The following is a 27,324-nucleotide window of genomic DNA, read 5'->3' as shown; positions in this document are numbered from 1 at the left end:
CTACAGAGTTCAGTGGCTGAGATGGCAGAAAATATGCATCAATCACCAAGATCCTGGTCACTCCACAAAGCTGGCCTATAAGTCACATTATTGAAGAAAATTTACCTCTCAGCAGGACAGTGATCCAAAGCAAAAGGGCAAAGCTACACTTAAGTGATGAAGTCAAAGGTCTGACTTGAATCCTCCTGAGAATCTGTGGAAAGACTCAAAAAGCACTGTCTGTAAGCAATCAACATGCAACTTGAAAATCTGCATGAGCAAACATTGCAACAAGCCAGAGTGTAAAAGTTGATACTTTCCCTAAATGTCTTACAACAAAGGTCTTTCACCAAATATTGAGTTCACCAGCATATTTCGTTTTTCCCTTTAGTTTTTGCTGACATTCACTGTAATTTATCTTTCACTTAAATGTCTTCAGTTTGACCATTAAGGAATTCAATAAATATGTGTATGCATGATTTTGTAATTTAGCACAAAAAAGGGTCTGGATACATTTGCAAGCACTGTCAATGCTCTGACTGTAATGCCTAAAAGCTACTGGAATGAAAAAGACAGTCTTGTCAAAAACAGGGTAAAGCTAATACTAAAAGAACCTACAGTATCATTACAAAAAAAGTGATACACATATAAAAATGTAGCAAATATGGAATGGATTAAAGCACTACAGAAAACACTTTCACTTAAGATCGATCACCCTTTCCACCCAGAAATAAGGCTGTTTACCAGAAAGGCAAAAGCATTGTGCTCCAGACTTCACCAGTTTTGGTTTGCCTACATGAAAATGAGATTATTTTAATAAAATTACATGTAATAAAACAACAATGATGCGTCTGTCAGCTTTAGCAATTAGTAAACGCCAGCTCTCTGGATGATTTTTAATTAGGTCAAGCATCGGTCATTTCAGACTTCTGGTTGTTTAATGATTCTGGCTAGGTTTGTTTGGGAGATATTGGATTATGTGATGCCCGCATCATAGAGGTTGTTGTGGTGTAAGCAGTCTAGTTAGTGGTGCTGGAGAACTGTCTGTTCAGCATTTGATGACTTAATGTATGCAGAGACTAAGGTTTATGACTAATGATTTGCATGCCTGGTTATTTTAAAGATTTTTCCTTAAATAGCTCTACATTGATTTGTATATAGTGAATCTCTGTGTGAGGCCTATTAATTCCAAAAAAATGGACAAGACTTTTCAACACCTGGCTTGAGGTGTATATTATTTTTAGATGTCCCTTTTATTCGGTTCCTGGCCTGAAGGAAATGCGCCTGTTGGATTTGTGCTTTGTCCTTTTGTGTTCTGAAATTATATTTGACAGAATAACTGTGTCCATCAATCCCCAGTGACATGTCTTTGATTGCAAGGCATGGTATTTCTTCTCTTTTATTTCTAGCAGACTTTTCTCTTTTAAGTCTTACTGCGCTTAATAGGTCTGTACTGAGCCTTATGTATGAATTAACTGCAGGACTTTGTACCCGTCCAGAACACAGTTGTTAAATCTTCATTATCAGCAGAAAGACTGACACAGGTGTTTATTCACCTGAACGATATTTATACTGTAGCTCTGTGATTATTTGATTTTGACACAAAAAGTTGTCACTTCCATTTTGCGTTTTACAGGTATAATGAAAACAGGAAAACAAATGTAATGAGAAGAAATGGTTCTCAGTAAAATATATTTTCAGGTCAAGGACATAAATTCCAAAGTATTTTTTTTGTATATGAGCTTAATAGACACTTCATCTTAAAATACCATCTTAAGCAATGTAGACATATCAACTTAGATTAATGAATACTTCATGATTATTACATATACAGTAAATATCCAGTACTCAGTTAGGGGCTCTTTTGTAGACAGGACTTTGCTCTTGGATTTGCTTCTGGTTTTGGGATACACTGATGAACACAGACCTCCTGGAATAATCCCAGATCTGTAATTAGTTTCTGTTTAACACTATGAGAGAATGGCCTTTGACCCCCTACAGGACCTGATTGTGTCAGAGGTCAGGGTTCAGCGCTAGTGCACATTAGCATGCAGGTGAAAGCTGCAGTACCAGATAACTCAATCACGTCTTTCATGCAGAGCTGCATGTGGTACTGTTCACTGCAGTCTTTTACATTAAAATTACTTTAGAGTGCAACATAAGGAATGCTTTGATTGCCTTAAAATGCTGTAACATTGAAAGATGCTGAGATTCATGTATCATCAATGTCTTTATTCTAAAACAGTTTAAGGTTCACACAAGAACATAAGAAAGGTTACAAACGGGAGGTAATTCAGCTCAGTTCCAAGAATCCTGTCTAGAGGTCAACATCTTCTACACAAAGGCTGGGTAACTGGTTATAGCTGTCTACCATAGCCTGTTGTGTGTAGAAGTTCCTCCTGTTTGCAGTTTGAATGCACTTCTGCACAAGTTTCAATTATGTCCTCTGGACTTTTTTTGAATGTTGTTCAATCTTCAATCTGTTGAATCTTAAGACATCCATTGGACTGACTGTGTGAATGCCTTTGTGGATTTTCAATCCTTAAATCAAATCCTTCCCCAATTTGTCAAGAAACATCCCCTTGAACAAACTCGGGTTTCCATATTTGTACATTATAAATTGGTGCGATATAATCTGTATAATCCAATACAGAGATGATATAAATTGTATAGTAATATTTTAATAAACATTTTAAAGGATCATTGTAGAAGTGGTTCTGTCACAGTAGCGTAGTTCTAGTTCTGTGTTTTCCATGCACGTTTTTGTTTGTACTACTGTGTTTTTTATAGATTCAAGTATTTGAGAGCCAGGGTACTGTGGGCTTCTAAAACTGATGGTCAACGTTTGGCATGTGCATGCCCAGCCCCCCAGCCTCGCCCCTTCCACACAGTTCCTTCTTATGCACTAATTGACACACATTAGTGCTGATTTGGTGGAAGGGCATGATAATGTAACTCTGCACATTCCTCATTGGTCCTGCACAGCTGGCTACAGCGTATCTCTGGACCAAGCCAGCTGCGCCTTCATATCCTAGGGCATGAGACTAACCTCCATCAGGGTCACTGCAGTTTCGCTCCAAACACTCAGAGCCCTTATTTACGAATTACTGTTTATTACTTCTTATTCCATTATTCGGGCTTCTTTCATTTTCCATTAGCATGGAGTTCACATATGACTAATTACGTCTATGCTCTTATTAGTTAGATTGTGTTGGCAATTGTGTGACTTGGAGACAGAATCTGAAATGTCTTGTACTTAAGGAAGTTTGAAATTTCTATCAGGGTTTATTTTGCTTGATGATATTAATAGATTTTGTTTGAAACTGATCATCCCTTCAATTGCAGTTGTAGGTGCACATCATTCTTGACTAATTAACGCAAGTTACAAAGCTGCTTCCTGTTAAGTTTTGTACTCCACATTTAATCAGGAAATGTAATTAAACATATCTTGGGAGGATCTTGAATCCTTTGTACACAACTTTACAAATATTGTCAGTGTCTTGTATGTTTTGAACCATATTGTTTTGGGTGAATCCAGATCCTAGGATCAGTGATGAACGATTTCCCTGTTTTCTGCCATTTTCTTTAGACAAGGAGACTCTGATCACAGACAGCGGGAAGTTGCACACCCTAGACCTGCTTCTGACGAGGCTGAAATCCCAAGGTCATAGGGTCCTTATCTACTCCCAGATGACACGAATGATTGACCTGCTGGAGGTAAAGGCAACATCTTTCTGTTGTTTTTGCTGGGGGTACAGAAAGCAGGCCGTTATTGATTTGAATATGCAGACTACACACTGTACAGATTGACTTCGTTTCTCAAATCTGCCAAATGCAAAAAGCTGTTCGTTTCATTGCCTGTGTTTGCTGCTAATCTTTAATATTGAGAACCAAAAGCTGAGTGCTGAAATATTGACAAATGTCGGTATTTGGTCTGAAATAGACTCCTATAATGCTTTACTGGAGTATCTTCTAAGCTATTAAGTTCCAGTATGTCCTGAATTCAGCAGCCTCTGTACTAACTAAAAGTACTTTGCATCTACACATATCTCCCATCCTCTATATGGGAGCACTGGCTCCCTGTGAAATTCAGAGCTGAATGGAATGTTCCCCTTCACACATACAAGGCCTTAAACGGTTAACCTCCAGGTTATCTTAAGTACTTAGTGCTTGAGTGTAGCCCAGCACTTAACCTCAGATCTGACGATTCTGGCCTCCTTACTCATTTGAAAACGAGGCTTCACACACAGAGCCTTCTTATGTGCATCACCACTTGCTGGTGGGGAGGCCACTGTCCAAACCCACTAGGGATTTTCAACAGTCATTGTTTTCAGAACCTTCTTACAGAGCTATCTTTTTTATTAAAGCTGTTAATGTCACCTAGTCTTACTCTTGGCTTCACTAAGTGAATTTACTGCGCTTTCTTTTTGCTCTCGTTGTATTTTGGACTGCATTTTGACTTTCTTGAAAAGCACTCAGATAACATTGTATTCTTCTTATTACTAAAGTATATCTGGTTGATGGATGTAAAAGAATCTTCAAACCAAAATCAGTTCACATTTTACAAAAACAGGGATTTAAATACAGCTCTACTTAACACCTAAGTTGCCTAAATCAGTTTTATTTTAGTGAAGATTTTATTCTTTGTTGGTGATTTTTCATTTCTCTAGCCTTTTGAACCGAAACCTAAAAATGAGTGTTCAAGGGAGCTTGTTGTGTGATTTAGAATTAAGTGTTGTTTTTGGATCCAACGGGAGTTTTACAACACGTCACGTTTTCACCACTAGATGTCACTCTATGGGCCTCTTTAATTCCTTCACTGTTAATAGGCAGATACCACATATATAACTCTCCTCACAATCAATAAACACATTGCTTTAGCACTGTATTTGTTTTTTTGAAACTATAATCATGAATACAAATAAAAGCATGAACATGCATATTTTTATTGATCCTCAATGTTTAGTGGTCTACATTTTTGTTGATTTTACAGGGACATATCTTCCTTTAAAATAGCAATTAGCACTCATTGAGTCTTCACTAGATTCCAATTTAGCAAAACCCTTTATCGTTATTGTCCATAATTACATTGAGTATTGGAGTTATGATTATTGTAAGCCTCACCTCCCATCAGTTGAAAAGAATATTGTTGGGATGTCTCGTTTAACAGAAGGTGAAAATACATCCGTAACCATATACAGGCATATCATTTGGGGAACTGCAGGAGTGAAATGACAGGGACAAGTGGTCACCTGTAAACTGTGCTTGAGGAGCTGAATAGGCAAATCAGCTGCTGAGGTGTTGAGGGAAAAGCAGCTCGGGCCTTGGAAGAAAAATAAACACCTTCGAAATGCATTCTGTGTGTTCTGGCATAAACTGAACATCAGAGCATACTGGCTTAGTGTCAGAGCACACTAAGTGTCTGGATACACACAACGTTATGGATTGCACGGTGACTATAACCTGTCTTGTCAAGTATCACCCAGTTATTTGATCAAAAGATCCACACAGCGCTTAGATCCAAAATCAATATCATTGATTTGACTGCACGCTTTGGGAAAACGTCCATAGTTCTCCTGGCTATGCAGAGGTGAAGCTCCTCCAACTGCAAGGGGGTGTCGACCCTTCCCACCCCCCACTCTGCCTTCTGCGGAACACATTTATCAGTGTGGAAAATTGGTAATTAGTGTGGTCTCAGCTGCAGCGCTAGCGGCTCATTAGGCAGGTGTGTGAGCGAGTGGAAGAGAGCAGGGCACAGACAGAGGGAGGGAGTGGAAGCCTGCTACCAAACAAAGAGGGGAAAGGCTGCCTGGATTAGTGAAGTGCCCTGAGAGAGCAGCTCCAGTAAAAACAATACCCTCCAATTTACGTTAGGCAGCACCGGTCTGAGCCAGGCTTGTGAATGGACAGAATAGCAGTAACATATTGGCAATTGTGCTTACCTTTGGAAGTTTCAGTATTCTCTTTCTTCTATAATTTTTCATCAGATCATTGGATGAATTTCACTTTCAGCAGCTCTGTAGCGTGTTTTGTGCACTGAGGGTTGAAGGCTGTGTGTTTGATGGATTGTTAGATATGAGTGATTTCTGCACGAAACACAGAGGTTTAAGAAGCACTCTGATGACATTATTGTTGTTTTCCTAGGGAGCTCGTAAGAACTGTTACTGGTGACTATTTCACAGTAAAAGTAAGGGTGCTACAAACGGAATATAAATATTGCCTTGACTAAAACCTTGAGAATATAAATATTGCCTTGAGATTTAGAATGATTATTTGGGCTCCAGTGATCAGCCAGACAGATTGCTGAGAGTCAGGCCTTTCTGTGGAGGACTGAAGAGTGACAAGAGCCACAGACATTTACAGCCATGCCATTCATAGACTCCCAAACAGAAAAGAACACACAACAGAAGGACCAGACCATTATAGGATAAGTGTGACATGCGCATTGTTTGAATGGGTTATACTAGGCTCAGTAAAATAAAACACCTGTGATGACCTGGGCAGAAAACGAAAACCAGGTACTGTGAATGACTATAACTCCTTTACTGAGAGCAGAACCCTGGAATTCACTTCCAAATGTGAGAGAGACCAAGGGCTGTTTGAAGTGTGTGGTGAGCTGCACTGTGCGTGTAATCTAATTGAGCTTTCACATGTAAGCCTGCTCAGACCCAAGTCTGGATAATGGCATCAGCCATGTGTTTTGTATTTGCTGATCTGTGTTCTTTTGTTATATACTGTGTGCATTATGCTCTCTTACAGTACCCAGGGGAATATGTCCTCTACTGAAAAAAGTAAATCAACAGCTGTGGTTAGGAAATAAAAAGGTCAAAGAGTGTTTATCATGTTTTTTTATTTATTCTACCATGCTTTGTACCCATTTTAGCAAGTGTGTAAATGTCTTATATAATATTTGAGGAAGTATTTTTGTACCATTTAGTCAGTTTATGTTAAAACACTTGAAAGTGAATTTATAGTGTATTGTCAAATATAATGTTAAAGTATATTGCCGAACATAATATTTCAAATTGAAACTGGTTTCAAACAACGTTGATAACTTGAGCATGATATGTTTGAACTTGAAGGCAGTAGTTACAAAATGAACATATCATTACATGAATGTTACAGACCTGTTGGAAAACAGAACTGAAATTTGCATTCAGAAATATACACCCGAAACTGTATATTAGAGTGAGTTTCTGCTTATTCGTGGTTCATATAGCTAGAGATGGTGTTAGTGGGGAAAGAGGATATGAGTCTACCTGCTTGATTGTTTTAGTTTATTCACAGTCAATGCAAATCTCAAGAGCTCGGCTTCCTTTCTATTGCCATAGCAATGAAAGAGCACACTGAAGGATCATATTGTACTGGTTAAAGGCCACAGTTTAGCATCGACTCTGGGGAGACTGAAAAAAAGGCAGATAAGTTTGAGGAAACAGATGGGTGAGTGGTGAATATCTGAATGGTACCAGCATGTGAGTATTCAGTATGAAGTATTTTTGTCTAGTTCTTCTCAGTTATAATCAAGAAGAGAGCTTGTCTGGATTTCACACATTAAAGAAAAACATGTGGAAATACTGAAGGCATTCATAACAATCTGTATATTCTTTTTAAGTATTTTATTTAAGAACAGACAGTATATTCTAAAGTGTACAAACTATTATTGTATGAAGTAGGAACTCTCAGTTTGCAGGTAGTAACATGTGACTGTTACTCACTTTGTTAAAATCTTTGCTATGGGGGAATATGATTTCTAGACAGGACTGACAAATGGTTTCTATTGAGCTACTCAGACTAAAGTTAATTTAAAAGTTGTTTGGCAAGTTCTAATTCCAATAAGTTGTCTGTGAATCATTATATCTGCAATTATGCCTGGCTAATGGTTCATATTTTTATAGCTTCTTCTGCAGTGCATTATATCACCACCAGATAATACAACAACAGAGTAATGGAATTAAAGTTTTTGATTAGAAACCATCTTTAACTATAGTGATTTGATGATTTCAGTCTCCAGTGCACCAGTGCAATGAGCTCCACAAACAAGGAGTCTTTTGTCATAACCTGAAGACCTGAAAGAGTAGATCTCATGTTAAAGGTGGAATTATACCTGTGCAATATAGCATGTATTTGTGATATCAAACATATAGTCATGTTATGTTCTAGAGAAGATATCATATAAAAGGTAAACATAATAATGTGCTATAGTTTTGCAATTCAGTTACCTCACTGTTTTGTATGAGTTTTTTTATTACGTTTTTTTTTTATTTCCATTGTACTTATTTCCATTGTATTTAAACAACCAATTCACCTTGTATGCAGATGCATTGTTGGATTGGGGACACAAACTTATTAAGATGTCTATGAATAACAGACCCATGTCTACAGTTGTCTAAACTTCTTTAAGCTCGTGGTTGCCCTTCACTATTCTGGAAAACTATATACAGCAGGTATGTAGAGTAGATCACTCGGAAATCAACAGGGTATAAAGATGTGGAACAATTAACAACTACAATAAGGCATTTGTTTAAAGAAGTAATTGAGATATCCTTTGGAGTAATATAATACACACCCCGTAGCATCTAAAGACGTTTTCCACTCCTGATTCGACAGAGCAAATTACTAAATTGTTGAAAAAGTAAGTCATGGTAACTTCATCATTGAAAGTGACATGTATATCCTGTTGAACTGTTGCTCTCCGGGACTAGGAATGACAATATCTGGACTGTATCAAGTTTAAAGGAAAATATAGACCACTACAAAAGATTTGTTCTTACCAATGAGAATGAGGGTTGTGTTACTGACACATTGTAGTCTCTGATTGTTTAGTGTTGAAGATGTATAAAGCAGTATAGGTAACACCAAATGCTTGTACAGCTCTTCTGGCCTAAACGCATATATTATTATGCTTTTTAATCTGTCCTCATCTGATAAATCTGTTCAATGCCATTTCTCAGTAAAGCCAGAGGGTGGCTGCCTAGGTCTTTCAGTCCTGGTTCTAAAAACAGCATTATTTGAGAGTTCCAGTAAGTGTCTGTAGCCGACAAGCTGACACTTACATGTCTGAAAGAAAACTGTTTTAATAAGCTTTTAGCTATTGAATGTGCTAATTCACTTTTCTGTAGAAGATGTTCTTTTGGGAGAACTGCCAAGCCCAGGTATGCTGAAGAGATTTTTATTTGACAAGAGGCAAGTTTTCATCAGCACTGAAAGGATCATAAGAGGAGAAAAAAGTGGTTTCTTGGCAGAAGACAACCAAAAGCAATTCCTGTGAGATTTACTATGGATGTTGTTCTGTGCCAGACACAGCAGCAGAAAAATTACAGGAGCCAGGGAAGAGACAGGCATTAGTTCTCGAGTAGACAATCAGCCATTGACTCATATTTTAAATGCTGAGGTTTCCTTTAAGAAAACGGATGCCTGTGTATATCTTAAATATTTCATTTGCACCCCTTAATGAATCTCTAGATATCATGCGGCTGAAATAAGTAACGATTTTCATGTTTTTAGCTACAGATGTTAATGTTTTTTCAACTGCAATCCTTTTCCTTGTGTAGTTATTTGCCATTTTGTTTTTATGGGGTTAAAAAACAAGGCACAACAAGGCAGTTATGGGGAAGCCTTAGGATGCCCAGTCCAATCAACCGTGCCAGTTCCACTCTTCATGGAGATCGTTTTTTTCAATCCATATGCAGGGAAATGATCTCTGCTGTAGTGGATTGAAACACTGCATACAGAAAAACGCTCTCAAGGGTAAATGCTATGTAATGAGTATACAGACTATGGGGTTAACTAAATGTACTACACCGGCTTGTTGGTTTCTTTTTCTTTAATTGTTGCCTTTTCCTTTCCTTTTTTTAGGAGTATATGGTTTACCGTAAGCACACTTACATGAGACTTGATGGCTCATCGAAGATTTCAGAAAGGCGTGACATGGTGGCAGACTTCCAGAGTCGGTAAGTAACAGTCTGTCAGTGAAATACTGATTTTCTTCTGTAAGGAAATACTTTCTCTTTATTAAGGAAACAATGGTCAGAACGGAATTGTGGTGGGCAGCCATGTGCAAATGTATAGTTGATGGCATTGATGACTGCCTGTCTATCTAGTATTTTTGTCAATGAGTAATCACATAGAAACCTATCAGTGTTACAAGAATTGCATTAAGATTGTAATCCGAGTCTTATTAGAGTTCGAATCCAAAAACTAATGTAATCAGTCAGGTATGTTTTTTTCATTAAAGCTGGATTCCAGTCCGAGACTTGGCTTGGATACTTAAAATGGCAACATTACAGCAGATACTGTATTTATTTATATATATATGTGTGTTCCCCAGGTTGCATATTTTCTTAGCTATGTTTGGCATAGAAAAGTTCTCTTGCTTGTAATCTTTGAACCACACATGTACACAAACATCTTTTGTTGAGACAGCTGCCCATTGTGTCCATATTTCTCCTTTACAGGACAGATATCTTTGTCTTCCTTCTGAGTACCAGAGCTGGGGGCCTGGGAATAAACCTGACGGCTGCCGATACTGTAAGTCTGTGTTCCTGTTTCTCAGTTCAGACCGGGTACTTTGAACACACTAACACCCTGAAAAAAGAGAGAAGGGAGAATAGATATAAATGACAACTTTAGTTCCTGTTGCATGTTTCACTACTTGAATTGAGTGGTACCTTCAGATGATTGAATATAATAAAACTATGAGGGTTATTAATAAAAATAGTCACTATGCCATTAAATCAGTGGGTGGAGTTTTACCTCAGTTGTCAGTATAAATAACATGACAGTGAGGCTATGGCTGAAAATTGCTTTAAAAAGTGATGCTAAAATAAACATTAAAAGCTGGTAACCAAATGATCCTCCACGTATTCCAAAAGGTCTTGGTTGTGCTATTCAAATACATTTTACAAAAAAGGCAAAAAAAAAACCGATATTGATATTCCAATATTAGGGAATAGCTAACAGGAACTTGAGGATAAGAAAATTATCTGGAGCATTTGGCCATATTCACATGATTTCAAAAATGTGAGTGAATTTAAAGACTCCCCAAACATCCTTAAAATGCTTATAAATTGTTTGTGGTGTACACAAGTAAACACGAAAATAACAAGTACGCTACCTGCCTACAACACTACACTATTGCGCATGGAAAGGTGACTACCATGCCAGTACCATGTCCACCCTGACTATTAATTGAAAAAAGGCATTGTTAGTCAACCATCCCGTGAGTTTAAACTCGCAGTGAGACGGTACCAGCTTTTACTGCTGGGATATGGCAAACACCTGTGGCTTTTGACTGTTTGGCTTCATCTGGGAGCTCTGCCCCCGCTGTCTCTTCAGCATGACGGCCCTTCTGCGTGTGTTTCTGGAGGCTGACTGGCGATTTGTGTTGCAGGTGATATTCTATGACAGTGACTGGAATCCCACAGTAGACCAGCAAGCCATGGACCGGGCCCACAGGCTAGGCCAGACCAAGCAGGTGACTGTGTACCGGCTGATCTGTAAGGGGACCATCGAGGAGCGCATCCTGCAGCGCGCCAAGGAGAAGAGCGAGGTACCCTGTGGAAACGAGTCCCCTTTATTACAACTATATTAACGAGCAAAATCGTAAAAAGGAAAGGGATACAGCGGCACTGGAAAGCACTGGCTAAAATTGCACCTCAAAATATTACAAATTGCGCATCCTCATAAGACAAATCTGTGTATTTACTGCAATCTTGGGCTTTTGCCAGCTTGATTTATACAAGGTGACATAAATAAGGGTACTTCTGGATACCCCTCTCCTCTGTCCTTTATTCAAAGCATGCTTTACGCCCTAGCTATGATTTTCAAACCAGTTGAGCTCGGCGGTTTGTTCTTTTGGTGGACATTTTACTTTACTATTGCTTTAGAAGGAGTAATAATGGTGTATCACAGTTACAGAGGACCAGTGTTTTGACATTCTCCTGTTTCCTTTCATTTAGATCCAGAGAATGGTGATCTCAGGTGGCAATTTCAAACCAGACACACTGAAACCCAAAGAGGTGGTCAGTTTGCTGTTGGATGATGAGGAATTAGAGAAGAAGTGTAAGCTATTGCTACTGTTTACTCTTTATTATACACTTCTGGTGCCGACATAATGGTTTCATTCAGTGAACTCTCTGCATACACTGCCCTTCCTATTGTAATGTCAGAATCTCATAGCTCACAATAATTGTCTAGTCAGTATAATCCCATCCAAATCCTAGAGAAGGATTTACAAAATAGTAACTACAGGGGTATGAATAAATGTTGTTATGCGCTGTCCTATTATGATTACAGTATAACCTTGTATGACACTATTAAAATATTTTATTAGAATTGAAGTGAGTACTCACTGTCTAATCTGTAACTCCTTTGTACTATATGATGTTTTTCGTTCCTATTTCATTGGGGTTATGAAAAAATCTGGAAGGCAAGTTATAACATTGTAGCCTTGCACAGTGAAACCAATCAAGCTAAATCAGCATTTCCATACCCACTGTATTGATGGACTGTATCTCATCAAGATGTTATAGGCAAGAGACAATTAAAATGAAAAGATAACAAAAGAACATTATCAGGAGGTTTGATGTGTAATTATTCTCTACTGATCACATCTTAAAAAATGGATACTGTAACGATGACTGATCATCAGAATAATGACAGGGAACATAACTACAGAACGAATTCCCATGAAGTTTTACCAACACTGACAATCAACAGTTGGGCCAGGTGCTTTTTTATCTTTGTGGATTGTTTAGTTTTCTTCTGCTGTTGCCTCTGCAGTAAGACAGCGTCAGGAAGAAAAGAGACAACAGGAAGAATGCAACAAGGTGAAAGACCGCAAAAGAAAGCGAGAGAAATATGCAGAAAAGGTACAAGATCTCCACAAGAACTCACACCACACAGAATTTTACTTTCTGTTGGTGAACTATGCTCCTTCATCAGTGATGATGCATAAGGTTGTGGGTGTGAATCCTCTGAGGTGGCTAAATGAAACTGTTAACCTGTCTTGTAAAACCCCTTTGGTACCATTTAAAGTTTTGCTTCCTTTATTGTAATGGAAGCAATGTCTCACTAACTCTTGTAGGTCTCTCCAGAATAGGACTAATGTTAATTTGTTTAATAAAGTGTTGTTAGATTTTGTTTATTCCATTAAAACCCAATATGTACAACAAATAGGAAGAAAAAATATAAAGAAAACATCTTTTGACACTAGGGTAACATTCAGGTCAGAACTGCCAGGTAAAAACCTATAAAAAGTATTAACGAGATGGTACTGAAAGACAAATTGTTATCATAGTCAAACAGAATAAAGATTTTAAAAGAACAACAAATGCAAGGACAGGTCATTAGTTTTAAAAAAAATCATAGCACCCGTGCTCTGTAAATAACATGTATTTTTCATATTTATCATTCTTGGTGGCACATTTTTAAACAGTAGGGATAGATCTGGTGTTTTTTTTTCTTTCCAGAAGAAGAAGGAGGATGAGGTGGATATCAAAAAGAGAAAGGAAGGAGTGAATATTGTCATTCCTTTCGTGCCGTCTGCAGACAACTCCAACCTTTCTGCAGACGGGGATGACTCCTTCATCAGCGTGGACTCTGCAATGCCCAGTCCATTCAGCGAGGTGAGCTGGGCTCAGATTACTAATATTTAGGGATAGATTATGATTCAGAGTTACAGTCCATGTACACTGCTACTTGTATGGGGTCTCGTTTTACTTGAAGATCATATCATAACATACTCCTTATGTTCTCCTACTCTGTTAGCACTGTTTTTCTGTATCTGTGTGAGGATTACCCAGAAAGAAGTGACAAACTGTTGCTCTTTGTTTTCTCTGGCAGGTCTGTTTTCCTATTCCACAAACATACGTTACCCGCATGTGAATGTTCAACATGCGGTCTGTTACAGTTCACACAGAACTGCAATGTTTACAGGGAATCAGTGTGTATTGTGGTAAATCTAGTGCTCTATTGCAGAAATCCTTAGAACACCGAAAACAATTAAGGAAAGCTGGAAATAATGCATAGTTTCATTTGTAAAAACAGTTATTTCTTTGTCCGTATGGGTGTAAGATGTAATTATATGTAAAACAATGTCTCATATTGACACATATTTTAGGGGCAGGTGTTATTGAGGTATTGTGTTCAGCCCTGGAGGTCCTCCCTGCTCCTGGTCTCACCCTGGGCGCTGCCTGTCTTTGTAGATCTCTCTGAGCAGCGAACTTCAGCCGGGCTCCATCCCCCCGGATGAGAGCAGCAATGACATGCTGGTGATCGTGGACGACCCCATGTCCTCTGCGCCTCAGTCCCGAGCGACCAACTCCCCCGCCTCCGTGACGGGGTCCGTCTCCGACAACATGAACGGTAAGCAAACGGCTCCGTGGGATCAGTTCGCGAACAACCCGCTCGATAATGCATCGCGGCTCAAGAAAACCTATGCAGAGACCATCGCCAGAAAAAAACAAGCTAGGGTTATACTGAAAAGCCTGTGTTTAATAGTAACCTTCTAAAACCAGCGGCTGTGTTCATTTTCCGTGATGTTTCCAGGTGTCTCTACTCAGGACACTTCCAGTCCCGGGCGCGGGAGGTCAGGCCGGAGCCGTGGGCGTCCCAAGGGCTCAGGAGGAGGGACCAAGACTGCTGGGAAGGGGCGGAGCCGCAAGTCTACCGCAGGCAGCGCGGCAGCCATGGCCGGGGCCATGGCGGGGGCGGCGGCTGCTTCTGCCGCTGCTTACGCTGCCTACGGTTATAGCGTATCAAAAGGTACGTCAAACACCCCTCAGCACTTAGGCTTCTAATTCCGTTTGCTCTGGCTGGCAACAGAGCACTCCGTTCCTTTTGGGGTTTGTATGCAGAACAGCGCTATCGAAGTATAAAGCGTAGTTGCCTTTTGAAACATCTTGTACTTTCCAGATGCCTGCATCAGAATCATTTCAAGAGATTCTTTGGATGCCATGTGCAGCAGTCCTGTACTAATTTCACATGTGCTGCACAAGCAGAACGATACCAGATGACAGTTCTTACCCCCGAATGAGAATTAAGATTTGGATCAGCTCATGTTCAGAAACATCACCTCGTGTTTAATGAGCTTTATTCCTCCTGGGAACTTGTTAAGGTGGAAGTCGAACGGTAGCCCCATGTGTTGTGATGGTTCTCCTCAGGTATTCCTGCTGGAAGTGCTCTGCAGCCCTCCCTGGCACGGTCCTCTGGTGCGTCGTCCTTTGTGCCAACAGGAACCTCTTCCCCGCTGAGTTCGCCGCAAGCCAAGAGCGGCGCTGTCCCGCCCAGCCCACAAGCCCTGAGCTATACCAGCACCCACAATCCCCCGACCCCAACCAGGAAGAGCAAGGGACCCACTACGCCAGGGGGACGATAGCAAATATCTGCTCTTGCACAGCCGTCTTCTGTAAAACATTCAGCCCCATCCTTCACCGGATTAATTTTACATGGAGCCCCAGTGGAAAGGAAGTCAAGAGTCCAATTCATATTCAGTAAACCAGGAACTAAAGTTTAGAACAGTACGTTCCTCAACAGAAAAAACGTACCAGACATGCTCTACCATTTCCTGAGAAGCAGCAGTCTTTCACAATGGATTACAACTGAGGCCTGGTGGGAATCAGAGTACCCAGAGGAATGTGTGAGCTGGATTTAGCAAACAGAGCACTTGAACTGAACAGCTCTGTTGGAATAATGTGCTTTTCCCCAATGTGTTGCTTTTCTTTTTTTTTACCAGTGTGTGTACAGGTCTTCAAACTTTGCCTCTCTTTTGTTCTTGCGTCTTGCAGGATAATGTAATGTTACTTGCCTTGTGAGAAACTATTTATCAGTTATGTGGCACCAGTGTCGAGTCGTGAAATACTGTTTGTATAGTACACGAGCTGCCACATTGAAGAAACTAGTCTTCATAAAAGGGCTAATAAAATTGAACCATTTCCATCAAGATGCTTTCCAGGTGCACTTGTGGGTGAAGTATTTATTACGTTGCTTTTGAAGCTGTATTTCAAACTTTAAAATGTTTTTTTTTAACTTCCATTGTATGTCCATTGTAATTTCCTCAAACACCTTAAACACAACAGTCCTTTGCGTTTGTTCAATTATTAGGAACTTTCTTTTGTGCTGTACATGGACCCTTTTTATAAGTTAAGTACGAGGTGATGTGTAACAGAGCCTTCTGCATTTCTGATAAGAAAAATGTGTGCTACAAATTATTTCCAATTACAAATGTGGAAAATGCAGCCTGAATTGTTAATTGTCGGCCTTCATGGTACATAATAACCCAAATTTGTGCTAGGGCACTGCTAGCTGCATGGAAAAGGCTTTTACTTTTCAACTTTACCATTATCCAAAACCTGCTTTGAATTTGTGATTGTTGCAAGAATCTGGTGTTTAGAAGCTTAAGAGAAGCATTCCTGGGATCCACATTCAGAATAGATTGTATTTAGTACTTATTTGTAATCTGTTGGAATGCAAAAATGGGAAAACAGTCCAGGAGGCATTAAAAAAAAAACAATATTGATAACAATATTTGATTATTTGTTTTTCAGTAGCTTAGATAAGATATTCTAACTGGAGCAATGTAATTACGGTTCAAAGACACCACTTAAGGTTAAAGCCATTGCAATTAGTTTCATTGCTGTTCTACAGGGAGCTAGAGTGTGAGAATTTATATGAACTTCTGACTGGCATTGTCACAGCAAGGCCCTAAATTGCCGAAAATGTTTACTCCTGTCAAATAATCAAATAGATGTTTGTATTATAGTCTTTATTTTTTTACAAAACGAAATATCTGTTGAATATTGTACCCGAAATCAGCAGCAAGTAGGACTGATCTCAATGGAAATAAAATGAATCTATGTAGATTTTACGTTTAGATGAAAACACTTGGAAGAGGCCTTTCTTAATATTCTTTTACACTACTGAAAACATATGGACCGAAAAAAAGGATCAAATATATTTTTTGTCACTTTAAACACATTGGAAATGGTAGTTTTCTAGGTATATAAATGGAAAGGGTATTTTTAAATGTACGGACTGCTAAGAAAGCCTCACAGTATTGTTGAAAGGTTTTACCTTCACCAATCACCAAGTAATTGCTAGATACATGGATTATCAGATGGATCTATGGTAGAAAGCAACTGATGGAAAACTGTTAATGTGACTATTGCATGTAGTGAACCTACTTTTTATCAGGAAACGTTAAACCTAAATTGAAATTTACAATCCTAAATTTTGATAAAATCCAGTGTTCATTTCAAAATACAATGAAGACTAGATGCCACATTTTTTTTCAATTAAATATTTTGTTTGCTGCCTGAATTCAATGTACATAGTTAGAAGATATTTCTCCCTTATAATTATTTTTCCTTTTATGTTTGTCTATTTTTATAGATAAATGTGTAAATATGTATAAACTGTCCTTTTACTAACTGGAGAAACAAGTTCAAAATAAATGCTAGCTAATAATTTTAAACAATGTGCATTCTTGTTTCCTATGACGTCCATGAAATTAGTCGGCTGGACATTATTTCTTTTTGACGTTGACTGCCTGGCTGCTTGCCCAGCACCAGACGGATTGGCAATCATTTAAAATATTCTGGAAACCTGAGCGTTATGCATATATATAAAAGAGGTGGTTAAATATTTCATGTATGGTCAGAAAAAGCAGTCCCGACACCAGCTTGTTGTCGAAAAATGAACAAACAGTCTGGAAAGACGGATGTGTTAGACATACTGACACACACATATTTACAGGCGTACTGTATTTACAATAGTAAATAGTGATAGTGAGTTCCGATCTCACTACAGCGGTTGCAGGAGAATGACGGGTTTTAAACTAAGATGGAAAGGTTAAAACTGTCGTCTCAGCCTACTTCTGTTGACCAACATTAGACCTTTCCTAAGGCGATACTTTTACACACGGCCTGTTACCCTAGCCTGGTACAACTAGGACATAACTGGTCATCAATTTCTTTAACACAGTATATGTTGATCCCAACACTGAGAACTGGCTTACAGCCAAGGAACATGCTGTTCTTCTTTAGTTCATCGTTTATCTCCGATTCATTGGAAGAGACGCTTGCTTCTCAGTAGGTAAGAAGGTCACATTCAAACGATGTGTCGAAATCTCCCCGCTTGCAGTACAGGAGCCCATGACATGTGTTGTTCATTTATTAAAAACATCCAGGGCTGCCAATTGGAATATCCGGTTTTCCAGCCCGTCCAGAGATGTAAAACAAGCCGAAAAGTAGGCCAATCCTTGAGTAATTGTGATGCGTTTGGGCCTGACCATTTGTTTAAATAATAATAATAATATTTATATTAATATCAATGAAATAAGGTTATTTATAAAATGTTTACACTTCAACAAAAAACAGATCTGTACATAGTCATTTCAGTCTATCTTTTTCGTAACATATCGATACGAACGCAATTCACTGTTTTAGTTCAGGATCTGACTCCACGTATGCTCACAGTTTTATTATATATATATTAGATACTTTGACATCTTTCATTGTGTATTTGAATTACACACTATTACAAGCAAACAATGACTGACAGCCAATGTCTGGGGTCTGTTACTATCACCTGACAAGTCTGCCATGCTTCCACGCCCATTACCCCCTCTGTAATTGGTTGTTTACTACAATGAAGAAATGCTATTGGCTTTTACGATTGTCAATCAAGGATCTATGGTTGTGTAGACCTGATTGAACATGAAGTGTGTTTAAGGGAGACATTGTACTTACGGCTGTTTGAATCCTGCTTTATTTTAGAAGACATTGCGGCATTTAAACAAAAACGCATAACACTCACAGATGGTAAAATGTAGCTCAAAAACATATTGAGGATTTTCGCTGAAAAATCCCTCTCTATTGCATTACGAGTTTGCTGATTAATGCAGAACTTAAGGTATGTCATTTGAAGGATTAGTGCAGTTACTGTACCTTACCCGCAATAGGAAAGAACACAAGTTGCTCAACTTGTTTTAAAAATAAGGGACAACATACAGAACACATATCTGTGTTTATTGCAATGGCAGAAGCCAGAGTTTAAGTTATTTGCGTGATTTTATTTTTAAAATTATATTTCCAGTTAATGTAACAGGTATTTCCACAGCTGCAGTTAGCCTGCAGCATTGTTTGTAACAAAATGTTCAAAAGACGAAAACACTCATGCATTAACGTCACGAAACAAGTACAGGTGTGGTGATTTTTAAGGGTGTCAATTATACAAAACGTTTTGGTTTGCTAAAAAGCTGGTACTTGTTATGTTATGATGAGATATTTGTTTTTACAAATGCAAAAGGTGAAATTAGAATTAAGCCAGTGCTTGCAGTGCTGTGAAACGATACAATATTTTAAATTTATATTCACAATATGTATACATGCATATGTATGAACAAAGAACACATTCTTTTGAAAAGTGCAGTACCATTCCTAATTTGTCTTATACTATATTGTTTTTTTTTTTCAGGTTAAGTTGGATACAAGCAGCAGGTATGTAGGCAAATTGGAATATAACTGATATAAACCCAAAGAAAATAATGTAAATCTAATGTTTTATGCGACTCGTTACCGTTGGATAAGCTTAAATTGATGCATGGCTTTTAGGCCCTGTTTTTGCATTTGAAGATCTGAAAACACTCCGATTTAAAAAGGTAATATTTAGAGGTGATCATAGCAACCTACATTTTTGAGTTTATGTGCTTTATTAATGCTTACAATAAAGAAAATATTCAAGGACGTTTGTGGAAGAAGCTTAACAATATGGGGGTATTGTTAAGAACGGGGGTAACATACGTTTATACATGAATCACACGTGGTATTATTTTTATTTTTCACTGTTTGATTATGGAAAGAAAGTGTTCATAAAGTAATATTGCAATGCGTAGTCCAATACTAGGTTGGCATTGTCTTTTTCTGAAGGTTACCGAACTAAAATAAGCTGCTAAATTAATTAAATAGCACTGAAACTACAATTGTAAACCAAATAAACATATTTTATGTTGCTCATTTCTGTTTAGAAATTGTCAAAGTTAGGTGTTAATTTGGCCAGTAATTGACTGGTTTGACAGACCCGTTAGTTCTGTACTTGAGGAGGTCCCTCATTTTTCTGTATGTTTTTATATGTAGGAATTAATTTCAAAACTTGGGAAAGTAACCATTCTTTGAGGTAAGACACTAACACTTCCAACCCTCCAACTAACCTTATGCGACCTAAGGTGTGGTTGTATATATGATGAGACTGATGAAACATTTGCATCAGTAAGCAGATTTTTAAACAAAAGATCAAAGGGAATAACCTAATTAAAACAATCACCTCTGGTGCACATTTTCAGAAATTCTGAAGAAGAAAAGGTTTTAACATGAAATGACAAGCAGTGGTGTTTTAAGAAGACCAGTGCTGCATTTTGAGACACATTTGTTACAAAATGTAATTGTGGATTATATAAGTAGAGATGCTTCTTGAGGTTTAAGCATTGTTTTAAAAAATGTTGTAGTTCATGCATTGTTTCTGGGGTGAACTTAACTGACTTTTAAAATTCTGCTTCTGTGCACTTAATATTCTTTTAGTTGCAGGGTAGGAGGAGTCCAATTATACAATTTAACATTTAATTTTGTATTTTTTATTATTACATACAATATAAAAAATAAAACTGACAATACAATATTTCCTTTTACAAGAAAAGTATATCAGTACAGTAAAAGATGTTTCTGTCCTACACATTTGCTTGAAGGGATCATATAAAATTATATTATAATTAATAATATTAATTATATATTATATTATTATTATAATATAAAATTGTCCATCCAATTTAAATAAAAAAATTAAGGCTATAATCCAGGAACAAAAACATTTGTATACCACCACAAATAAAAGCAAGGGTTATATCTTCACCTGTGGACATCTAATCAATGTTCTTTTTCAAAGTTAATCAATCATTATTGGTAATTGTGCCCCAAACCCTTGATCTTTTAGTGTTACTTTAAAACCTGAGGTGTCAACACAGCTCGTACAGCTGTTTAATCCAAGCATTCAGCTTTTGGCACCGCAGAGAGTACCCCTATAAGGAACAGTACTAGGATATATGAAAATGAAGATCATCAACCTTCCACTGTAACTTTACAATTAATTGTTTTATTTCATAGGCTCTGACCTCTTCAACCTAGCAGCAAAAAAATATTAATACAACTAATATTGCACAATCCCCAGTCTTTTCAATAACATTTGAAATACACTTATTACTTATTACTGTTGGACATGCGTACCATACTGTTACACCAATATACAGACAATGGTTGATATGGTCCAACAAATATTAACCAAGATGGATATGCAGCTTGGCATGTACAGTAAATACAAGACTTAGCTTACAGCCAATATGACACTGAGAGCCTGTTTATGTTTGGATTGCTAAAGACATTTTAGTTAATGGATTCTGCCACAGTGAGCATGTTTACAGAACAGGGATTGCCCGCTTTGATGTTATCAAGTATGGCATCAGGGAAAACATGGCGGCTTCAATGGAGAACAAATGGTCATCCTTCACTTCTGGGCAACAGACCCTCATGAAATCTGCTAGCCGTAAGAGGTATTCAATGTTATGTCCAGTTTTGCCACTGCTGATGGCAATCTGTGCTGCTATCTCCTCAGGACTGGCTGGCCCCAGGTAGATTGGGTTGTCAGAGGTAGCAATGTAAACCAGGGCCAGAATTGATGGCTCGTTGTCATCACGGGGGAAGAACTCCACCACTTTGGTCACGTAACCCCCCAGGACGTTCTCCCTTACATTCAGATACTTGAGAGACTCTTCAATCTGAGCACCGGTGACTTCGTAGGCCATGCCCCATGTGCAAGCCTGGAATGGCACAGAAACATGTCTGTAAGTACTCTTTCTGAAGTCATCCTCCCCTATCATTTGAAGATTATGAAGATCCTTGTGCAACTATTCTATGCAATACCATTACCATGTGAGGACCTAAGATGATACAGTACACGTTTTAATAAATCTTGCACATACAGTACTGGCTTTTATTTCACCTACTCAAATGTTAACATGTCTGTGATCCCTATTACATTACAGTTAATCTGTTGAATACTATCATTTCAGTTAAAATGCGTGTGAAACATGCTCTTTAAGGTACGTACTGTATTATTATCAACACTAACACTTTTAATTTAATTAGGTTGAAATTTTATACTCTTCCAATTCTCCTTTTTCTTCTGCATATAACTAGTGACACGGTAGTTAAGTGTAAACTTTACAGCATTAAGGCCTTATAATACCTAGAGCACCTATAATACATCAAAAACAGCTGCGGACTAAAACCATTAAAATCCAAACTCAAACACGATACCATAAATTCAGTATCTTTCTTATTTGGGTCACAAATACAAGTAACAGGAAGAGCCGGAAATGGAACACTTACGTCATGATCTTCCAGTAGTGTCACCACTCGCCCAGGCTACGCAGAGGAACAAAAAAGACAAATTAGTACAATACACTAAACACAAATTCATGGGTACAACAACGCAAGAGTTTTTTTTTCCCCAGAGATGATGGAATTTGCTGATGTAATGGCTGCATAAATGTACAATAATGGTCTGCATCTTTAATAGTCGGGAGGCATCTTTTTATCAATTGACAAAACACTAAAAGCAAAATGTCACGGTGACAATTATAACAGATTATTTGATATGACAAAATACACTAACAGCACCATTAAAATGTTTCATGATTTAGGCGACGTTCCGTATGTGCAGCCAGAAGTGATGCACAGGACGACAAGTATTTTTAATGTGAAGTGTCTTACCATTTCGTTACTGCCTCGATGAAAATTGTCTCCATGCCAGAATCTTCTCTTGTAACCCTGGATGTAGCCGACTTTACTTCTGCTGAACTTGAAGTCAGGCTTCCAAACTAGAGAACCGTACCCGAAAATCCACACACTGGATTTCGCTGTTGTTTCTTTTAGTTTCATTTTGGTTTCCTGATTGTATTACAACAATGGGGTGACAAGTTTAAATATTAATATTTTCTTCGGTCACGTAGCAGAAGCACGGGTGGCAAATGTCTGAGCCGTAATAATATTACGATGTGAATTTAAAACCGACTGTATCGCAGTTGGCGTTTTTCTGATGCAATAATGCAGTCTCTGTCGGTCTGTAGGATACCGAAGCCGAGGCATTAGTTTTGCTGCATTTTCACGTCTTCGGAGAATCCTTGCTTCTAAAATCGATGTAGTCGATTTTGACTTTTCCCCAGAAAAGCACCGTTTCGTCTCCTGTTTACTTCTTCGCCGTTTCGTCTCTCGTTTCCTTCTAAAAAGTATGTTACAATAAATCAGAAGGTAGTTCACTTGTGGTTTTAAAATCTGCCGATCTGGGAGACTTCTCGGAGTATTGATGAAAGTCAACACCCTGTCCGTAAAACACATACAACACTTGTAGTATTTCTAGTTAAGACCAATAACGGTGTCACCACTGTCTGCTCGCCTTTATAATACCCAAGGGCTTGGCACATGTATTTGTTGTTGTCCCCCTTTGCTTCCTACATGATATTTTGGACGAATGAGATTACAGGAAAACCGGTCTTTAAATTTAGCACGTCCAATCAGATATTTATGCGAGACTGTGAAAAAAATTAACATCAAATTGCTGAAATATACATTTTTATTGGCGAAGACCGACGGCTAGTCACGCCTCCTGAAGTCGATGATTGGGCAGTTTAACTCTCTATCACGGGAGATCGATTTGTGAATGGTTGCAATTTCTGTCTTTAGTATATATTATGCAGGTATTTGGCTGATGCAACTATACCAAGTGTTTCAGTCCTTCGCGGTAGTAGGCAAGGATTGGAGGTGTTGCATCAGATAATAGGGTAGCAGTTACTGCAGTGATTAAATGTTCTCAAGGATTTCTGTAACACCAAGTTAAATACAATTAAAGTGCAGAAAAAAGGTTTTACAGTGTTTATCAATTACAAAACATGAAAAATGCTATTAATAGTTAAATTTATAGAATACTAGTCTTGCTTCCTGCATACTACTGCTACAGTTACGTTCTTTTTCGTGAGAATGTCTTTATAAATATGAATTTACACTTGGCATTTTTGCCAAGTTAATTTCATAAATAATAACCCCGGTAATGTATTAACCTGACCTTTATTTTGAATATTACTGTGATGTTCATAGCAAACTGTATAATACAGTAGTTCCACAGTTATTTTTATCTGAAAAAGCCTGGACTGAAAATGACGTTTCTGCATACTGATAGCATAACCAGTAGATATGTTTTTCACCACATTAGTGTAATATTAGGTACAAATATACTTTGTTCAGTGCTACTGTGCAACACAACTGTGTGTCAGATTAATTGCATACATTAAAATTAGCTCAACAGTCCTGGAATGTGTATGTTGTCATTTGGGTTGACATATTGTTGCTGTAGCAGTCTCTGCTATTTTAGAAAATACGACAGAAGCACATTCTTTTAATATAAAAAAAAGAATTGAGAAATAAGGCAGTGCATTTTGCTGCGTTTGTTTTATATATTTGTCATCTAGTTGGCGCCTCCATATAATTGTCTTTTTATGATAAAGTGCTTATTTTCTTTTGTATTTCTAGAATAGGTGGGTAATACTGAATTGATGGAGATTATCATATGGCCAACAACAGTACATGTAAGAGGCTCAACTCAGCTCAGTGTCAAGCTCTATGTCTTTCCCCATTTTGACTGGATTTCATTATAAATCCAAACATATGCATGACCTTAAATTGGTAGGGTGTTAAACTAGAACGCATGCAAAAACTGTCCAGAAAAATGTTGTTTGGGCTGCAATGATTCTCTAGGTGGGGATACTATGTCTAGATCGAAACTATGTATTCTGAATAACTGACATCAACAGATTTAGCTTCGTGCACTCATGGACCTGGGCAAGGCATAAGTAGCAAAAAAATGTCTGTGTTTCCCGGAGCTTCAAAATGCATTGTTTTCTGCAGTAAAGAGCAGTGTGGATTAATGGTTAGGGCTCTGGAATGTATGTTTTTTTTTTTACTTCACTCAAACAGCTGGAATGGAATGCCCAGCCATACAAACATGGATGTAGCCTAAATGTTGGTTGCTAAGGTTAAAAGCTTTGGGCAAATTCATAGTTCATCCTTACTCTTTCACTGGTTTTACCTGTACTTCTATAGTGCATAATACAAGCTTACATTATCTAAAAATAGAAGCCTTAGCCAGCAGCATGTGACTTACCTGACTTATATTTGACCTCCATAAGCTCCTTAATGTCTGCACATTGCATTGGCATGTTCTCATCAGTACTTTACTGTCCTTTCTTCTGTTTTATACAGTCTTTATACAGTCTTCAAGGAATGGCTATTTAAAAGATTACATTATTTAGCTTATAAGTACTGAACTGCTTTTAATATCTGTCTGTCTCTTTTATGCTAAGCAAATGTAATTATGCTATCATTAAATGTAGGCATTTTTCTAGAGACAAATGCACTTCATCCTGGGGGCCTTCAGTCACAAGGGCGCAGGCCAGAACTACAAGGTATCTCCCTCCACTGGTTGAGCTAGTTCTGATGGAACCCATTGACATCGCAACAAATATTCTTAACCCCTTACACATCAGATCTGATGGAACCCCAGGGAATACAGGGGAGACAGCTATGAAAAACAGGCTGGTTCAGCCTGGGTAAGCAATTAAAAGTCTCCATAGAGATCCTTTAGGTTTCTATTAGAATAATAATTCCCCCTCATTCAAAGTCTCTGGATATTTCCTAAATTAAACAATTGAATATTCTTATAAAAACAGTAGTACCCGGAACCATTACTATTCTAAAGTTGCTTACTTTATTTGATAACAATCAAGAAACACAAAACCAAACGGAGCTGTGAATGTAATTAAATTTCAAGCTGTGATGTGAAGGGGTCATGGTTGATCTTTGTTTTGCTCAAATTTCCGACTTCGAAACTTTAGAACTTAGAACTAGAAGTCAATATAAGTTAAACAGCACACCATATGAACTCAAAAGTGAAGGAAATATAAGTGGAAATTGAGGTAACTGAAAACCAGCACACGGACAGTGTCAGAGTTCTCTTTGCTTCTTAGTGAGAAAGATCACCCCAGAGCAAGCTACCCAGCCATTGATTGGATACAGGACATCATGACATCATTTGCATCGCCAGAAAAAGATGAACCCAGGTTCCAGCGTCAGATCTCTCTAGGTATGCCCCAAAGACCCATACCTTCAGTGGTCTGCTGGGAAACACCAGCCACTACAGCCTGTTGGACCTCTACAGCTTTCTACAAGAGCAGGATCGACCAGTAGCATACTACAGAAAGCCATCATGATAATCTATCCCTTTTCTTCACATTTACCAGAATTGGACTTTGCTCAATGCTCTACCTCTCCTCCCAAATTATTTAATTAACACTCAACAACCTCTCTAATGATTTCTTTGGGAAATAATTGACAAGGTGGAGCCTTAAATTTCCTTCAATGTAGGGTTTCTGCAACTAACTACTCTAAAACAGAAGACCATGACTCACAACTTCAAGAAAATATCCAAGATTTAGTGAACAGACACTTGAGTCTGATTAAATCAAACCACTTTGATTAACACTGACATGCACAGTGCAGGACTTAGCTATAAATCTCCCTGAGGAGATGATAAGGGAATTAACAATATCTGCATCCTGTTGATTAATAAATACAGTACACCATAAAGTGATGCATTAGCCTACCAGAGACACAAAGGTATAAAAATATTATGTTTATGTATTATGCAGGAGGCAGACAGTGAAGGACAAAGATTCTAGTCATTACTCATAACCTAACGAAAGCTAGAGCCAGAACTGTGAATTTTATAAAGGTGCAAACACCAATGTATAATATTCTAGAAGTGCCTGTGTGTGTGACAGAATTCCCAAGTTGCAAAGCCTTCAAAACGAAGCCCAGGTTTTAGCAGTTGAATCTTTCCCATGAGGAGCCTACCCCTTAGTTACCATGACAATATGGGGATTTTTGTGGTCCTTTTTGGTTGAGGAGGGAGAGAGGTGTTAGTTGGGCAAGAACAATGGGTTAAGAGAAGAGGGAGAGAGGGAGAATGAGTTGCTACCTGGGATGGTTTCAAGTATGGGAGAATATGTCCTTATTTTTCTTTGAAATGTTATATTATAGGGGTGGCTTGGTGGCACATTGGTTAGCCTTGGTTTTTCACAGTGCTGAAGCCCTGGGTTCAATTCCTGATGTGTATTCGTGTGAAGTTTGTATGTGCTCCCCGTGTTTGTGTGGGTTTCCTTCCGGGTGCTCTGCTTTCCTCCCACAGTCC

General features: G+C 38.2%; 2 protein-coding genes across 6 annotated transcripts in view; one reads left to right on the top strand and one right to left on the bottom strand.

Moving 5' to 3' along the window:
* Positions 1–17,452, top strand: part of ino80 (INO80 complex ATPase subunit) — a 55,789-nt gene extending 38,337 nt beyond the window's left edge. For 3 of the 5 annotated variants that reach the window (XM_088648364.1, XM_088648363.1, XM_088648365.1), the window contains exons 27-36: positions 3,569–3,696; positions 9,835–9,929; positions 10,434–10,506; positions 11,369–11,527; positions 11,937–12,039; positions 12,760–12,848; positions 13,449–13,604; positions 14,184–14,343; positions 14,527–14,742; positions 15,141–17,452. In XM_088648364.1, coding sequence (XP_088504490.1) covers positions 3,569–3,696; positions 9,835–9,929; positions 10,434–10,506; positions 11,369–11,527; positions 11,937–12,039; positions 12,760–12,848; positions 13,449–13,604; positions 14,184–14,343; positions 14,527–14,742; positions 15,141–15,355 — 1,394 coding nt within the window. In that variant the 3' untranslated portion in view covers positions 15,356–17,452. The remainder of the gene's footprint in view (positions 1–3,568; positions 3,697–9,834; positions 9,930–10,433; positions 10,507–11,368; positions 11,528–11,936; positions 12,040–12,759; positions 12,849–13,448; positions 13,605–14,183; positions 14,344–14,526; positions 14,743–15,140) is intronic. The other 2 variants (XM_088648366.1, XM_088648367.1) reach the window with 2 other exon arrangements.
* Positions 17,453–20,589: 3,137 nt separating this feature from the next.
* On the bottom strand, positions 20,590–23,513 carry chac1 (ChaC, cation transport regulator homolog 1 (E. coli)). Its single transcript, XM_088648362.1, has 3 exons — positions 22,797–23,513; positions 22,413–22,448; positions 20,590–21,841 (listed from the first exon to the last, which is right to left on the bottom strand). The coding sequence occupies exons 1-3, from the start codon at positions 22,962–22,964 to the stop codon at positions 21,440–21,442; spliced, it is 606 nt and encodes a 201-aa protein (XP_088504488.1). The 5' UTR covers positions 22,965–23,513; the 3' UTR covers positions 20,590–21,439.
* Positions 23,514–27,324: the final 3,811 nt, after the last annotated feature.

Source organism: Lepisosteus platostomus, chromosome 10 (assembly GCF_059453375.1).
Source record: "Lepisosteus platostomus isolate fLepPlt1 chromosome 10, fLepPlt1.hap1, whole genome shotgun sequence".
NCBI classification, from domain to species: domain Eukaryota; kingdom Metazoa; phylum Chordata; class Actinopteri; order Semionotiformes; family Lepisosteidae; genus Lepisosteus; species Lepisosteus platostomus.
Note: the sequence above shows the minus strand (reverse complement) of the source record. Positions and strands in the feature narration are given on the sequence as shown.

What these genes read in the sequence shown, in the direction of transcription:
- chac1 (XM_088648362.1), bottom strand. Translation starts at nt 22,964, where the DNA reads ATGAAACTAAAAGAAACAACAGCGAAATCCAGTGTGTGGATTTTCGGG. An exon ending in ATCGAGGCAGTAACGAAATG is followed by an intron (nt 22,449 to 22,796) that starts GTAAGACACTTC and finishes TCCTCTGCGTAG; the next exon opens with CCTGGGCGAGTGGTGACACT. An exon ending in CACTACTGGAAGATCATGAC is followed by an intron (nt 21,842 to 22,412) that starts GTAAGTGTTCCA and finishes GTGCCATTCCAG; the next exon opens with GCTTGCACATGGGGCATGGC.